Source organism: Dermochelys coriacea, chromosome 9 (assembly GCF_009764565.3).
Source record: "Dermochelys coriacea isolate rDerCor1 chromosome 9, rDerCor1.pri.v4, whole genome shotgun sequence".
NCBI classification, from domain to species: Eukaryota; Metazoa; Chordata; order Testudines; family Dermochelyidae; genus Dermochelys; species Dermochelys coriacea.
The window spans coordinates 48,756,268-48,772,364 of record NC_050076.1 but is presented as its reverse complement, the minus strand read 5'-3'; the positions used below and the strand labels follow the sequence as shown (position 1 = coordinate 48,772,364).

Here is a 16,097-nt window from a genome sequence, read left to right as displayed (position 1 = left end):
TATAAGTCTTTCTATAAGTCTTTAATATATAACTAAACTATTGTTGTATGTAAAGTAAATAAGGTTTTAAAAATGTTTAAGAAGCTTCATTTAAAATTAAATTAAAATGCAAAGCCCCCCGGACTGGTGGCCAGGACCCGGGTAGTGTGAGTGCCACTGAAAATCAGCTCACATGCTGGGGAACATGTAATAGAATGCTAAACTGTTCAGCCACTAGGTGGCACTGTCTATAAAAACCTGATTTTAAACGAATCTCAGACATACCTGGCAAAACATTAAATGCTCTTATGATGAACACAGCTGGTGTGCATAAGAAAGCTCTATAACCAGTCCATACCTGGTACAGAACAACATGAGATACTGAGATTCCTCAGCACATTCACTCACAGCACATACAGAGCACAGTGAGGCAGGAGGAGGGATAAGAGACAACATGACCCAAAAGCAAAATGGTTGGGTTGTTTTCAGACTCAACCTGAACCCAACATTCGTAGTCAGGTCCTGTTGGGTTAGGTTGCAAGGATCTACAACAGAGGATTGTCCTCAGAGATTCAGCTCATAATATGTCTCTCCACTGGTTACTGTTTCCTTTCCCCCTTTACCACAATGCGTTGTCAGTTTAACTTGTATCTAATTTAGACTGTAGACTCCCATGGACAAGGACCTCGTCCTCTTCTATACCTGTAAAAGAAAAAGCCCACTAATGGGGATATAGGAATAATTAACCTACTGCAGCCGACCCTTGTGCAGTCTGTGACTGATGGCAGTCTTTCTCCTAAAGAGTACGACATGGGTGTACAAGTACATCTTACACACATCAGTTTGCAGATTTTTAGCTTCCTGGGAGCAGCATTTCTTGTAGCAGGGTAAGAAGGATGGTCCAGTGCCTAAGGCTGTGGACTGGAACTTGGGAAGTCCCACTGGATTCTTGGCTCAGCCAGAGACTCCCTGTAGTACCTTGCACAAATCACTTAATCTACCCTGTGCCTCAGTTCCATATCTGTAAAAATGTAATACTCTTCCTCACAGAAGTGTTGTGAAAATAAAATCCATTAATGATTTGAGATGCTCAGACACTAAGGTGATGAGGGCCATCTGAGTACCTAGATCGATATTTGGCAATTAGGTTGTTTTGGTGTCTAGGGCTGTTTTTACATCTTTAGCAAGCCTTTCATTAACACATTGCCATTAAATTAAGACACACCACACAACAGAACCACTAACCCAGGAACCTATCCTTGCAACAAAGCCCGTTGCCAACTCTGTCCACATATCTATTCAGGGGATACCATCATAGGGCCTAATCACATCAGCCACACTATCAGAGGCTCGTTCACCTGCGCATCTACCAATGTGATATATGCCATCATGTGCCAGCAATGCCCCTCTGCCATGTACATTGGCCAAACTGGACAGTCTCTACGTAAAAGAATGAATGGACACAAATCAGACGTCAAGAATTATAACATTCAAAAACCAGTTGGAGAACACTTCAATCTCTCTGGTCACTCGATCACAGACCTAAGAGTGGCTATACTTCAACAAAAAAGCTTCAAAAACAGACTCCAACGAGAGACTGCTGAATTGGAATTAATTTGCAAACTGGATACAATTAACTTAGGCTTGAATAGAGACTGGGAATGGATGAGTCATTACACAAAGTAAAACTATTTCCCCATGGTATTTCTCCCTCCCACCCCACCCCCCACTGTTCCTCTGATATTCTTGTTAACTGCTGGAATTAGCCTACCTGCTTGTCACCATGAAAGGTTTTCCTCCTTCCCCCCCCTGCTGTTGGTGATGGCTTATCTTAAGTGATCACTCTCCTTACAGTGTGTATGATAAACCCATTGTTTCATGTTCTCTGTGTGTGTGTATATAAATCTCTCCTCTGTTTTTTCCACCAAATGCATCCGATGAAGTGAGCTGTAGCTCACGAAAGCTTATGCTCTAATAAATTTGTTAGTCTCTAAGGTGCCACAAGTACTCCTTTTCTTTTTGCGAATACAGACTAACACGGCTGCTACTCTGAAACCTGTAAATTAAGACTGTAATAGCACATCTGCTTTGGGAGATTAGTAGAAATGTAGCAGGAAGGAGACAACAGATCAGGCAGCGTGTATGCAAATTTAAAACTGTTAACTACATCCCTGAACTATGCCCAAAATTCTGCTGTTTTGGCTGACAAATATTGTCTGACTTCTTCTGGCATCTAACTTACTCAAGCTTTCTCAATGCCTTCCATTTCTTCCTTAGTCCAAGCTTCCCATAGTATCCTCCAAGGCTCAACCTCTCCTCATCAATAACCCTACACCTAACTGCAGACTTCTCCTGTTCCTGGTAAATGTCCTCAGTGGTCCAAGTAGCCTCGTCATTCCCAACTGTAGGGTTTTACCTGACAGCTTATCAGAATCTCTAGGAGATTTCCCATTATGGCCCATGACAGGCTTCAGCCTTCTCTCCCCTCTGGAACTCTGATGTCCTGGAGCATCTCTTTCAGGCTGCCAAGATATCAAAGCCTGGACTGTTCAACAACATGGCTTTCTGAGTCACTATTTGGACTTTATACTGGATTCCCACATAACAAAACTTTGTTAAAGTGGAGCTAAGGCTGCTGCTCTACAGCAGAGACACCTTATCCTTTCATGCCTCCAGAACATGGAACTCCAAAACCCAAACATGGAAAAATCAGGAAATGCTCATTTACCCTCCCCTCCCCACCCCATGCCGTGTATTCCTTAAAAGAACATGTTATGCTTAAAAAACAAAACCCCACAACCTTGAGAGAAACAGTTAAGGTAACACTTCCCACACAAGAAACCCCAACAATCTGAACTCTGCCCATTATGGAGACCACGAGAAACTCAGAATGTCAGCGTACTTTATCCCTTCATAACATATGTAGCCAGTACAGATCTGCATCTAACACACTATATAATAAGACTCTGATTTGTATAATCCCATAAGTCTTTCAGTGTGGTCTGTATATTTCCGTTGGCCCAGCAATATTTAATCTTTGTGTGTGTGTGTGTGTGTGTGTGTGTGTGAGAATTTTAGAGAGGATGTTAAATTAAGCTTTACATAGAAACTTAGCTATACAGCCTTAACTGAGAGCAGCTATCAGCTGCTCCATAATTAAAGACAAAAACATCATTTATGAAACCAGTTAGGGTTGCTAAGTGACCACAGTTAAATTACCTACCACATAATTTAAAAAAACTCAAGTACCTAAAGACAAGGAGACCAACAGCTAAATATATCATATATTTTACACTAACCACATATGTTACTCTCATCAAGTACAAAGATGTGCATTTTATCATAACATAACCATAACGCTGACCTATGGATCTTGGGGTTATATTTTACATAATTTTTGTTATCTACATTTCAGAAACTATTACCTTATAAAGAGATATCAATAAAGATATTCACTGATGTTTCTCACTTAACAATAGACAGTCTAATGCTTTGATAATGTATTTATTTGGTGGGTTTTTTTGGAGAGTTAAGTTGTATATGTTGAGCAAGTGGCCCGATAGTGTCCACTTATTTAAAATATCAAACAAATATAAAAGCCACTGAAGTCTCCAAATTATACATTCAGCTAAGAATATATGCCCAGGGTGGCCAAACTTACTGACCCTCTGAGCCACACACACAACAATCTTCAGAAATTCAAGAGGTGAGGTGCACCTGCTGGGGCTTGAGGCTTCAACCTTGAGGTGGAGCTAGAGGCTTCTGCCCTATGGGGAGGGGGATCTTGGGGCTTCAGCCCTGCAGGATACGCCTGTCTGGGCTTGGGGTTCAGCCCTGCAGGGAGCGGGGGTCTTAGGGCTTCAGCTCCACAGGAGGTGCCTGTCTGGGCTCGGGGTTCAGCCCTGTGGGGAGGAGGATCTCAGGGCTTCAGCCCCGCAGGAGGCGCCTGTCCGGGCTCAGGGCTTCAGCTCTGCTCCTGCTGAAGCCCCAAGCCCCAGCAGGCACATCCTGCAGGGTTTAAGCCGGGAGACCCACCTCCCTGCTGGGCAGAAGCCAGAGGTGACAACGCCCCAGATTTTTGCCACGATTTGATGACCTTGCTCAGTCACTTGGTACCACTAGGCCCCCTCCCTGCATGGCAGCTGCTGGAGCTGGTGAGCTGAGCACTGCAGTTGTGGGGAGAGGCAGTGGCAAACAGCTGGGATCTGCAGGGAGGACTGTTCAGGGTAAGGGGGAGCATGACTCAAGCTGTTAGAGGAGGGCAAACCTCATCAGGTAGCAGTTGCCATTGGCAGAAGCCCCTAGCCCCACCATCCTGCTGCAGGGCAGAAGCCCCGAGCTCTGCCCCCCAGTCTGTTAGGCAGAGAATGGAGGGGCTTGTGGAGCTCTGTGAGCCCCACTTTAACTGTAAAAGAGCTGCATATGGCTCTTGGCCACCCCTGATATATGCAATCTTGTGTTCCTGTTATTCTCATACTTGCCTTCCTCCTTCTGTCCACACCCCTATCTATGTTGCATTTTCTCCCTAGTTAGGCCCCAGTCCTGAAAACTGATTTATGTGAGTGGCCTGACACAGACACAGCCTGACAAAGCCACTGGAGTTCCACACAGGTGCAGTAATCCATCCACATGGATCAGATTACAGGATCAGATCTTTAGTTTACAGTCTCTTTCAGGCAGGGACTCTCTCTCTTATAGTATGTTTGTTCAGCCCCAGCACAATGAGGTATTGATTCTGTAATCCAAATAATATGCTTAATAGGAAAGTGTATTTATAATAAATTTAAGTAAATATGTGGATATGCGTTTGAGGTTGAATGTGTATATACATAACGTGTTGCTTTTTTCAAAAGGGTTTTATGCTGAATTTGTATTTTGAGATTTTTGTTGAAAGAACCCTATTTATTTAGACTGAGTGTAAAAGTGGCTGTGTTGCAACCCTGGTCCATGCTCCCATTCCCAGGAAGCCCTGGAGGAGATAGGTATCTCCCACTGCTTCCTGTAGAGAGGAGTGACTGGATTGCATGTACTGAAAGGGTTTGCCTTTAGATATCTTTGGCTTGTAGGCACCTTTTGATTGCTTTTTATTTGGGCTTTTCCTTATCTACCTCTGTGGAGTAGCCAGGGTGGAAGAAAAGCACACTAGATCAGCAATGGCTGGAGCATCTGGAAAATGGGAGTGGGAGGGGATTATCCCAATTTAGTTTTTAAAAAGGTAGCAAAGATGTCTTGTTTTTTCATTTTTTGTTTTTATGTTTGTCTATTTATCTGTCTAGTCTATTTAAATGTAAGCTCTTTGAGGCAGGGACTGTTTCTTGCTGTCCCTGCACAGCACCTAGCACAGCAGGGTCCTAATAAGGCCTCTTGGTGCTACTGTATCAAAAATGATTGATGATAATAGACCAGTGAAGATCTGGATTGATGGCTGATGAGGAGCTCTCTCCTGTGGGGAGCTTTTTCTACTTCCCGTGCCCTCACATCTTGAGAGCAGTGGAACGTGGCACATGCCTGCTATTAGGGGGGTTAGTTCTTGTTCTCCAATTATTGCTGCTTTCAAGGTTCAAGCAACCTTAAGAACTACCAATTTCACACTAAGGAGCTAAAATCCAGGAGAATCTTATATAGATGGTATCTTTAACTAATATAAATTCTGCCCCAAGATTAAGAGGCTAGAAAGTAACCTACTTGAACTACTTCTTACAAATATCAGGCCAAGTTTAGTTCTAACAGGTTTTATGTAAAATGTTTGAACTATTTTCTCTCTCATGTATATTCAGTGTCTTCACTCATTAGAAATGCACGAGTGAAGTCTTCGCACTCTAGAAATCTAGGAACACTGCCTGGGTTAATAGGGGCAGTATTTCTGTCAGACAGCACAGTGCCTTGGGCAGCCCATAAGTTTATGGCACAACAAACATGGCCCTTACCTATTTGTTCAATGAGGTTTTTCCAGGAGTCAGTTGTCATGGGGTGAATCATTTGCAGAGTTTCAGGGAGAGCAGCTGGGCACTCTGGGAGCACAGGGTTCTCATCAGGGATAAGCACTGGTCCAGCCATGGAAGGGGATTCTCTTTGGGAGAGAAATATACAGTCAGGCATTGTCAATCGAGCTGCCCCCAGCCCAAGCATTTGACACCCCCAGCTTCCACATACACCAATGGGTTCTGGCACTTACCAGCATCAGTGGCCAGCAAGACACACTATTTAGGGACCCTGAGTGTGTATCTTTCAGAACTACCCTATGATTCACCTCCATAAGGCAAGCACACTCCTTCCTCTCCAAAAACCCCCTATGTGCCACAAGGGTTGTCTTTGAGCACTGGGAATGGAGGCTTTGGCCCCGCAGGAGAGCAGTAACCTCCCCTGATTCCAGCTGGAGCTGGGGTATGGGATCCCATCACGGATTGAGCATAGCCCTGTGCAAGGAGGTGATAGAGCCAGCCTCAGAGTAGGTGTGTGTTTGTGTGTGTAACCGAGGGATTCTGGCTGGGGTTCAGCTCAGGTCCGTATAGAGTAGGGAGGATAGAGGATGAATGCATCTCAGTTCCAGTACATGGAAGGGGGCAGGGGGAAGGGATGCTGAGAGTTCAGTCACATACCCAGGTGCAGGGAGAGGGGACTTGAATCTAGGTTCTCGCTGGAGTTTAGCCTGGATTGGAACAGGGAGATGGGGAGGACTGAAAGTGGGGACAAATGGGGATCAGCCTTGTTGGTGAGAGGGATGGTGGCGGGAGGGAGAAAGGATTGTGATGGAAATCAGCCCTGGTTGATGCATAGGTATGGGGTGGGGGAATGTGACAGAGATGAGTTCTGGTTGTGTACGTGTGGGGGGGGTGTTGGAATGGAGGTTAACACCATGTCAGTAAGCGAGTGTTGGAGGGGAAAAGATGCGGAGAGTGGAGATCAGTCCGGGTTGGGGCAGGGGAGGTTTGGAGAACAGCCCCAGGTGGGGCAGTGGGATTGGTGTGTTGTGGGGGGGGTGGAGAGCAGCCCTGGGTGGGGCAGGGGGATTGGTATGTTATGGGGGGGAAGGCAGTCCTGGGTGGGGCAGGGGGATTGGCATCGGGGGGGGGGGGGTGGAGAACAGCCACGAGCAGGGCATGGGGATTGGCGTGGGGGCGGGGTGGAGAGCAGCCCCAGGTAGGGCGGGGGGATTGGGGTGTTGGAGAGCAGCCCCTGGCAGGGTAGGAGGATTTGGGGGGTTGGAGAGCAGCCCCAGGTAGGGCGGGGGGATTGGCGGTGGGGTGGGGTGGAGGGCAGCCCGTGACGGGGCAGGGGGATTGGCATGTGTGTGTGGGGGAGGGTTGGAGAGTGGTCCCGAGCAGGGCAGGGGGGATTGGCGTGTTGGGGGGGGTTGGAGAGCAGCCCCGGGCGGGGCAGGGTCCGAGCCTGCGGGTCACCGCGCTCCGGCTCCGAGTCCGGGGGCAGAGGAGGGACGCGAGCCCGGCGGTGGGTCCGCCTGCAGGCGGGAAGGGGTGAGCGGGTCCCGCGGCGGGGCGTCCCCTCCCCGGCTCGCCGTCAACCCTCGCCCCTCACCTGCCGGCCGGGCGGGCTCTGGCCGCGCTCTCCGCCGAGCCGTCGCGGTCCAGGGCGCAGGCGGCGCTGAGCGCCGCAGCCAGCAGCTCCATGTGAGGCTGTGACAGCGGCGGCGAGTCCGGCTCCGAGCGGCGGCTGCCGAGCGACTCCGCAGGCGGAGCGGGGCTGGGGGAGGCCGGCCGGTTGCCACGGAAACGGGGGTAGAAAGGCAGCAGCCTGCGCGGGAGGGTGATAGAGACCTGCAGCGTGCGCGGGGGAGGGACCCCCCGGCCCGGCGAGAGCCCCCGGGACACCGACCGTCCCCCTCAGACCCCCCCCGGCCCGGCGAGAGCCCCCGGGACACCGACCGTCCCCCTCAGACCCCCCCCGGCCCGGCGAGAGCCCCCGGGACACCGACCGCCCCCCTCAGACCCCCCCCGGCCCGGCGAGAGCCCCCGGGACACCGACCGCCCCCCTCAGACCCCCCCGGCCCGGCGAGAGCCCCCGGGACACCGACCGCCCCCCTCAGACCCCCCCCGGCCCGGCGAGAGCCCCCGGGACACCGACCGCCCCGCTCAGACCCCCCCGGCCCGGCGAGAGCCCCCGGGACACCGACCGCCCCGCTCAGACCCCCCCGGCCCGGCGAGAGCCCCCGGGACACCGACCGCCCCCCTCAGACCCCCCCCGGCCCGGCGAGAGCCCCCGGGACACCGACCGCCCCCCTCAGACCCCCCCCGGCCCGGCGAGAGCCCCCGGGACACCGACCGCCCCCCTCAGACCCCCCCCGGCCCGGCGAGAGCCCCCGGGACACCGACCGCCCCCCTCAGACCCCCCCGGCCCGGCTAGAGCCCCCGGGACACCGACCGCCCCCCTCAGACCCCCCGGCACACCAACCATCCCCCCTCAGACACCCCTAGCCCTCTAGAACCCCCGGGACACCGACAGCTCCCCTCAAACCCTGCCTAGAGCCCCCAGGACACCAACTGCCCCCCTCTGACCCCCTTAGCCCGGCTAGAGCCACTGGGACATCAACCGCCCCGCCAAGCCCCCAGGAGACAGACACACACCCCCCGAGCCTCCTGGACACCAACCCCAGAGACCCCAGGAGACCAACCAGCCCCCCAGAGCTCCCTGGCCTAGCTAGAGTCCCCGGGAGATGGACTGGCCCGTCCTGAGCCACCGGGAGATAACCTGGCTCTCCCCAGAGCCCCCCAGCCCACAGCCTGGCTAGAACCCCCAGGAGATGGACTGGGCCCCCAGATGCCCCATGGCCCAACTAGAGCCCCCAGGAGATGGACCATCCTGGATAGAGCTACACTCCCCCAGCAGTCCCCTCCCCAGCTAGAGACCTACATCCCCCTGAGAGGTAGCACCTGTCCAGATAGAGCCTCCCACAGCTGCACCCCTTTCCCAGAAGCACCCTTGAGAGAGCCCTCCTCAGAGCCCACTGCCCTGGGTACATCATCCAGAGGCAGACATCCCCCCCGCCCCGCCACACACGCATTCCAGCAGCCACCACCTCTATCCCCAGCCAGAGCTCAGAGACATATGTACCCAGCCATCCCTTGCTGCCTCCAGCCCAGCGCACACACAGAGGACCTCTCCCTAGCCCCTGAAACCCAGAGCACAGGTCTTCTCTCCCCCTCCGACACACACACACAGAGGTGTCCCCTCCCCTTGCCTCCTTCAGATTGGGGCACAGAACCCCCCTCTCCGACTTTGTCTGCACCTCACTCCCCTGGAGTAGAGTGTGTGTTTTGGAGGGGAAGTGTGGCGTTTTTGGATTACTCCTGGATTTGGTGCATATTGTGCATTTCTTCTACTGAAAGCAAATTCTGAGATGGAGGATAACTGGGACTCAAAATAATTCCCTCCTCCAGTGTCCCATCAGAGGGACTCTCTCTCAAATCCAAATTACCTCACAGACAGAACAATTACCTTCCTCCCCAATACAGAGGATTTTGCACCTTCTTCCCTCCACCCCACTCTCTACCTAAGAATTGTCAGCTCTCCAGGGATGGTTTTTTTTTGCGCTCATACAATAAATATCAATACTTTCAGCACTTTAAAATCTGTCTTCTTTCAGGTAATCTTTATTCTGCCTCAGGGGTGACTCCGCTTGAACTTTGGCATCCAGTCACACCCCTCTGATCAATCTGAAAACTTGTGGGCAGGCTGGGTGCTGCTCTGCTACAACTTAACAACTCCCAGGAAAAAAAGGTAATTCATGCCAAATAAAATCTGAGGATTTAAATAGGAAATTCTCAGCTAAGTTTCCCAGACAAACCTTAATTTACCCTTTTGCATATATAACTATGGCTTTTTTGAATATATAATCATACAATTTAGGCAATAATAATGAAATCCATATGGGGGTGTCAAGGTATAGACAAAAGCAGATTTTTTTTCTCTATTATACTGTAATATTTGCCAAATAATGCAACAGAATAATTTGGCCCAACTTCTTCCAGTTACACTGGTATAAATCCAGAAAAACTCAACTGATTTTAATGGACACCATCTGGGTTTACAATGGTTGTCACACACATCCCTGGTAGAGCCCCTCTTGACTGGAAACTCCAGGCTGCTGTGTTGGGGAGGGGACACAAAACACTAGACTCATGTGCTCTTAAACTTCCCTTGGGCAGAAAAGGTTGTAGCCCTTGGCATTTTTAGCACATTTCCTGAGCACAGGTGGGCTGTTACCACTTTATGGACATGGCCAAAGGCTAGCTGCCCTTAGCCCCCAGGACCAACAGTGACCCACTCCCAGACTCCTGTGTAGCTTAAGTACACCCTTTCCCAGAGTTCCATCCATGGTTGCTCTATGTTTATAGTTTAACTCTTGAGGGGCACATATTGGTGAAGCAAGTCAACACACAGATAAACTTCAGAAAGTTTTCCAAACACAGTTACTCTTTTTCTCTCTTCAATATTTAAGAAAAGATGTAGGCAAACAATAAAACACTGATGTCTATTTCCATACCTCAGTTTCCTCACCAGTCTTGAGCATTCTTTGGGCTCCAAGATGCCCCCTTCCTGCACACAGTTTCTCTCAACCATGGTGTCTCTCTCACCTGTGCCCCAGTTTCTTTCTTTCTGGCTGATCCCTCAATTAAACAAGCCCACACTGCTATGAAAGCATTAAGCATGCTTCTCTCCTGCCCAAGCTTTCTGTGTGACTCAGGGCGTCACCCTACTTACCCAGTCTATGTAGTTTTAAAGGCTAGTTCTTTTTCCTCCTGTTTAGGGGAAATATTCCACCCAGAAAATCCTAGCTCTGCAGGCAAACTTGGTTGAACTGGTTTCCAAGCCTACCTCAGATAAACTTTCTTAGCATACACATTGTTTTGGCAGAGCTCAGTGGTTAAAGTTAACTGCTCTCCTTTGTCCCTAGTCTGGGGGTTATGTAACACAGACCTGACAGCACCTGGCTAATTCCACATCCATTATACAGCAATTTCATGATACCAGTCAAAACTCATAAATTGTACATACACAGATTTCCTAAATCATCACGACCAGTGTTACTGAAGAATTTGGCCTTTTGTGAGGGTTTGCTGGGAGAGGTTAACAGCTGCTAGTGGTCACAGAGGGTTTTGATAACTCAAACGGGGATCATGGGATAGTCATTGCATCTGATAGCTAATAGGGAAAGTCCGGGGCAATGGGAAGTTTGAGAATTGGAAGGGGGGTCTGTGTTTTGTCACATCTGTGAATATGATGGAGTGACAGGTTTCAGAGTAGCAGCCGTGTTAGTCTGTATTCGCAAAAAGAAAAGGAATACTTGTGGCACCTTAGAGACTAACAAATTTATTTGAGCATAAGCTTTCGTGAGCTACAGCTCACTTCATCGGATGCATGATGGAGTGAGGAGTGTTTGAGACCAGAAGTGGGGGTCAGGCGTTGGTTACGAGTTAGAGGGTCAATATGATAGGAAAGCTGGGTGATACAGCACTTACCAGTCATAGAGGGATCCGGGGGGCAGACAACTGTGAGGAGGGCCAAATGCTTGGAAATGGGGTAAAGTAGTCAAGAGCACTGGTTGCAATGAGGCTGGTTTATCTGATCAGTGGATAGTGATTGAAAGCTGAGCCCTTGTCCTCGAGGTAAGAGTATTGGAAGAGTTGATAGCTGTGAGGGGTCAGAGAATTGATACCTACATGGGAGGGCAATCACTTTAATGAGCCTGTTCCTGGTAGAGTTAATTGCTGCCTATTCTTCACTCCTGCCTTAGGATAAGGGCCAAGAGTGAGGTAGTTCTTCCTAAACCCATATCTACCAATATATCTACCAGAGCAGCAAAATGCATGAAGTTTTACCAATTGTGCTAAAATGAACACAGTTTTAAATATGACTTTCATGGGTACCTGTTTAGATACATCTCACAAGAAACTGATGTATGTTAAAAGGTTAATGAATTTAATAACCTTTGTGCTAGTATTTCTTAACCAAATATTTTAACAGTTAGTTCTTATATTGCATTTTTTCTCTGTAGATCTGAAAACTTTGTACAAAGGTTGGAAAATATTATCTCCATTTTACAGATGGGGAGATTGAGTTACTACTGAGAAGTATAATGTAAGATGCTCAAAATTGCAGCAAGTCAGTGGCAGAGTCAGGAGAAGAACCCAGATATCCTGACCCCTATTTTGCTGGGCCACCCTCTCAAGACAAATCTGAACTTTTTAGAAACGTAAGCATTTTGGGTTATATGCAAAAATAGAAAACGTATTTTTTTCCACAATTCTATAACTGCCTGTTAATTAAGACAGCCTGCCTGTTTTTTCTTCAAACTTTCCACAAAAAACTCGCCTTTGGGCTGAGATGAAAGCATGAAAAATATTGTCCAAAATTTTTTTTAATTGAAAGCTATGAGAAGGTGAAAACAGGAGTTTAGAGAATGGAATGCTTTCTGTGACCATGGGAGGTCACTACTGTGATAATAAGGAACATCCCACATTTTAGTCTCATATAAACCTGTTCCATTTTTAAGCACTGACAGGCTCATTTTTCTTCCCCTAGGAAAAATATTTTTATTTTTAAACTTTAATCTTTGAAAAGTGTTGCCCTTTCTTCCTTGCCAAATACACACCACCTACTCCTACTTCAGACTCTAGATCTATAACTGAAGAGCTCCTTGTAATCAGCACAAGTGCTTAAGAAGCACACCAAAAGAAAGGGCTCCTCACACCCAGCAGGGGAGAGGAATGGGAAAAAGAGAATCTGACTACTGGCATGACGTGCATTTTAAAAATGATGCATCAATCCTGCAAGCTGGTGAGTACCTCCTGTTAGGTGCTGGGTGCTTTCTGCTCTCACTGATGTCACAGCAGACACAAAGCAACTTGAAGACTGGGCTCTAAATTTAAAAAAAACAACACAGTTCCTTTTTAGGAATTGTAGGGTTTCCTGAAGCATCCAGACACTGGGAATTATCCCCATGTGTGCCTCTCCTCCTTTCATTAGCCCTCATGGCACTGGGAATATTCAGTGTGGCTGTGCTAAGGAGAGGGAACGTGAGCTTTGTGTATTTCTTCAAGGATGTAGGGAGTGGAGTGGTTGTCAAATGTCCTTAGCTTTAGCACAGAGAAGATTTTAAATTTGGCTGATTTTAAATTAAAGCCTGGCCCATGGCTGTATTAAAAATGTGATAGTTTACTGGCGTTCATAACTTGCCTATTTCAATAGTATAGTTATGCCTGGATTTTTTTTCTAAACCTCTATTTTGAGGTGCTAATAGGTTTTCAAAGTAATTAACCCATTGGACTAACATTGCTCATGTATATTTTAAGCACAAAGGTGAATTTTATTGGAAAACTTGACAAAAACCTCACTTGGCTGTTCCTGAGGATGGAAAAAAGAGGTTTTTATATGTATTTGTATTAATTTTTTTACATTAATCTTCCTCCTACAGAAACTAAAAAGAAACACAGAGGACCCAGACCAGCAGACCTTACTTGGGGGGGGGAACCCCCCCATGACTTCCAGTCAATGGGAGTATTGCATAGGTAAAGGCTCCAAATGGGGCTCAGACAAACAGCCTGTTCAACCAAGGCCAGCTGACTCACAGGAGAAATGTGGGGTCAGTTATAACTTCCACTAAGGCTATACCTAGTCAAGTATGTTTCATGATTCAGTTAGACAGCATGCATCTGCTGAGCAGCGTTTTCTGCAATGATGAGTAGTACAAGCATAACTTCTATAATTTGGTAGAGTGTTTTGAGTGTTACATCAGGTCCTATATGTTGTTTTTGCACAGGAATTCAGGCATCAGTTTCTATTTTTCACTTTGTTAATCACAGTCTCTAAATATACCATCTGTGCCCAATTTTCACTCCTGGGCCTTGTCTTTCTAGTGTGGGATCAGTGGAACTCCCCAATCCCTGAAGTTTTTTGGCCCCCACTTCCAACCACTATCCTTTGAACATTGTTCATTCTTCACCAAAGGAGTTCTCTCTCTTCTGACTCTGCTTTCACTCTGTGTCCCTGTGAGGTATCAACTCTGCACTGGGTCAATGGGGGTGACCAATCATGAGCCTAGGAGACCATACCCCCTTGCCCCTGCTGTGCGTGCTCCAGATGGAGGGGACAGATAAAATGAGGCATCCCAGCTCATTCAGGGCTGGTGGAGGAAGGATGTGTGCTGCAGGCTCCTGCAGCGGAACCATTGACTCTCTAGGCTGTTGGGACTGTGGACCCAGACTACGCTGTGGACGACTAGCAAACCACAGAGACTGATGGAGATGCCGAGCCACTGTCAGTTGAGGAGACGCCCGAGATGGGCTTTACGGTAGTAAGTGACCCAGGGAATGTGTTAGGAGCCAATGCCTGAACCCTTAATAGACAGTTTAAGAACCTGGTGTAGCAGGGTGGGCCCAGGTTCCCCTAATGTCCCACCGTTGCCTGCAATTGCCACTAGGTGTGATTACTGGGGACTCTGGATATAGACTAAGTGTTTGCTCTGTCCCGCCCCAGGGGCTGCAGACTGATTGTTTGCTCTGCCCTGCCCAGAGGGTCAGAGCCCCAACTGCAATTGTTTGCTCTGGCCAGTAGGCCCAAGGGCTACAGACTACTTGTTTGCTGTGCCCGCCAGGGGTCCTGAGCCCCTTGATCATGATTGCAACAGGGAATCCTGACGAACGTGTGACAGGTTTACCAACCCTGCACTGGACGAACAGGGGCGGCCCCCCACTCGACATGCCAAGCCCCCAGGACTGTCCCATTTAAGTTCTGTATTGCCTCGGATATCCTTTGTGTGGTATCTCTGTCTTCCAGTTAGGTCTGATTATTATTTTTAAATTAGCAATCTTTGATTCTGTGTGTCCTTTGCACCATCCATTATTAAGGTTGTCTGACATTTCCTTTTATAAAATGCTGTTTTCAGTTGCTTATAACAACTTTTCCAAACTTTAACTATTTGGGCTGAAATTTTCCATTCTGTTGTCTGCCTTGGGCTGAATTTTTGTGGCAAATTTCAGCCAAAATGTTTCAGCAGTTTCTCAGAATGAGGCTAAAGGGGAAAAGAATTGTTTTGCCCATGTTAAAAAATTCTGGTCACCTTTTCTTTGAAAAATCCTTGTGCCCCCATGCTTTCAAGCAGGGATTTGAAATTTGGCAGGGAGATGTACCTTGTGTCAGTGATGTGCCTTTTGCTGTCCCCTGAAAATCCACCCAACTTTGGCCAATTTATAACCCTTTGAAAAATCCATTTTGTACATGCTCAGTAGAGACTTGTTCAAGCCTGACAGCTAAACTCCCTGATGACGTGTCTGGGGTTGTGGGCTGTACTGCCTATAGGCATCTAACTGAGAATAAGGAGATTGTTCTGTCCTTTGTTCTCAGTTACACCCCTGCCAGACCCAGGGAATGTGGAGGAGGGAGTTGCCTAATAAGAATACAGAGGGGATAAGAGCTGGACTGGCAGGGGGAGTAGATTGGGGCAAGAGTTTATGGGGGTGGAGACTGGGGACTTGGATGTTGGTCAGATGGTTGGGGAGGGAAACAGACTGGGACTGGGAATCGGGGGCAGAGACCAGGACTCGATGGACACAGGGACTGGGAGCTAGTAGGTTGGGGGGAGATTGAGATTGGATGAGAAGCTGTGTGGGAGCTGGGACTGAGAACCAGTGAGGTGGGGGGGAAGGAGTTGAGGAAGGGAGAGATAGAAATGACAAGGAGCCAGTGTCCAGGGGGAGAATTGGGACTGGCTGGGCAAAGAGACTGGGACCAGGAGCAGGGGATAATAGAGGACACAGATTGAATGAGGAGTGAGACTGGGGGCATGGCTACATTTGCAGATGTAGAGAGCTTTGAGTTAAACCCGCCTTCGGAGAGCGCAGTAGGGAAAGCGCTGCAGTCTGTCCACACTGGCGTGGCCACATTTGCAGCACTTGCAGCGGCATTGGGAGCAGTGCATTATGGGCAGCTATACCACAGAGCACCTCTTCCCATTCTGGCGCTGTGGCTTGTGGGAAGGGGGCGGGGGAGACAGGACATTCTGGGTCCTGTCCCAACGCCCCATGATGCATCAGTTCGCATCCCAACAATCCTTGTGCTTCTGTCCACATTTGGTGCCATCTTTCAATGTTTTTTGTACTGCA

General features: G+C 48.6%; 1 protein-coding gene across 5 annotated transcripts in view; it reads right to left on the bottom strand.

Annotated features, from left to right (window-relative positions):
* The window catches only part of NGEF (neuronal guanine nucleotide exchange factor), a 111,470-nt gene that overhangs the window by 45,932 nt on the left and 49,441 nt on the right, over nt 1-16,097 (bottom strand). For 2 of the 5 annotated variants that reach the window (XM_043492785.1, XM_043492786.1), the window contains 2 exons: nt 7,516-7,731; nt 5,907-6,049 (listed from right to left, as the gene is read on the bottom strand). In XM_043492785.1, coding sequence (XP_043348720.1) covers nt 5,907-6,049; nt 7,516-7,731 — 359 coding nt within the window. The other 3 variants (XM_038415779.2, XM_038415777.2, XM_038415778.2) reach the window with 3 other exon arrangements.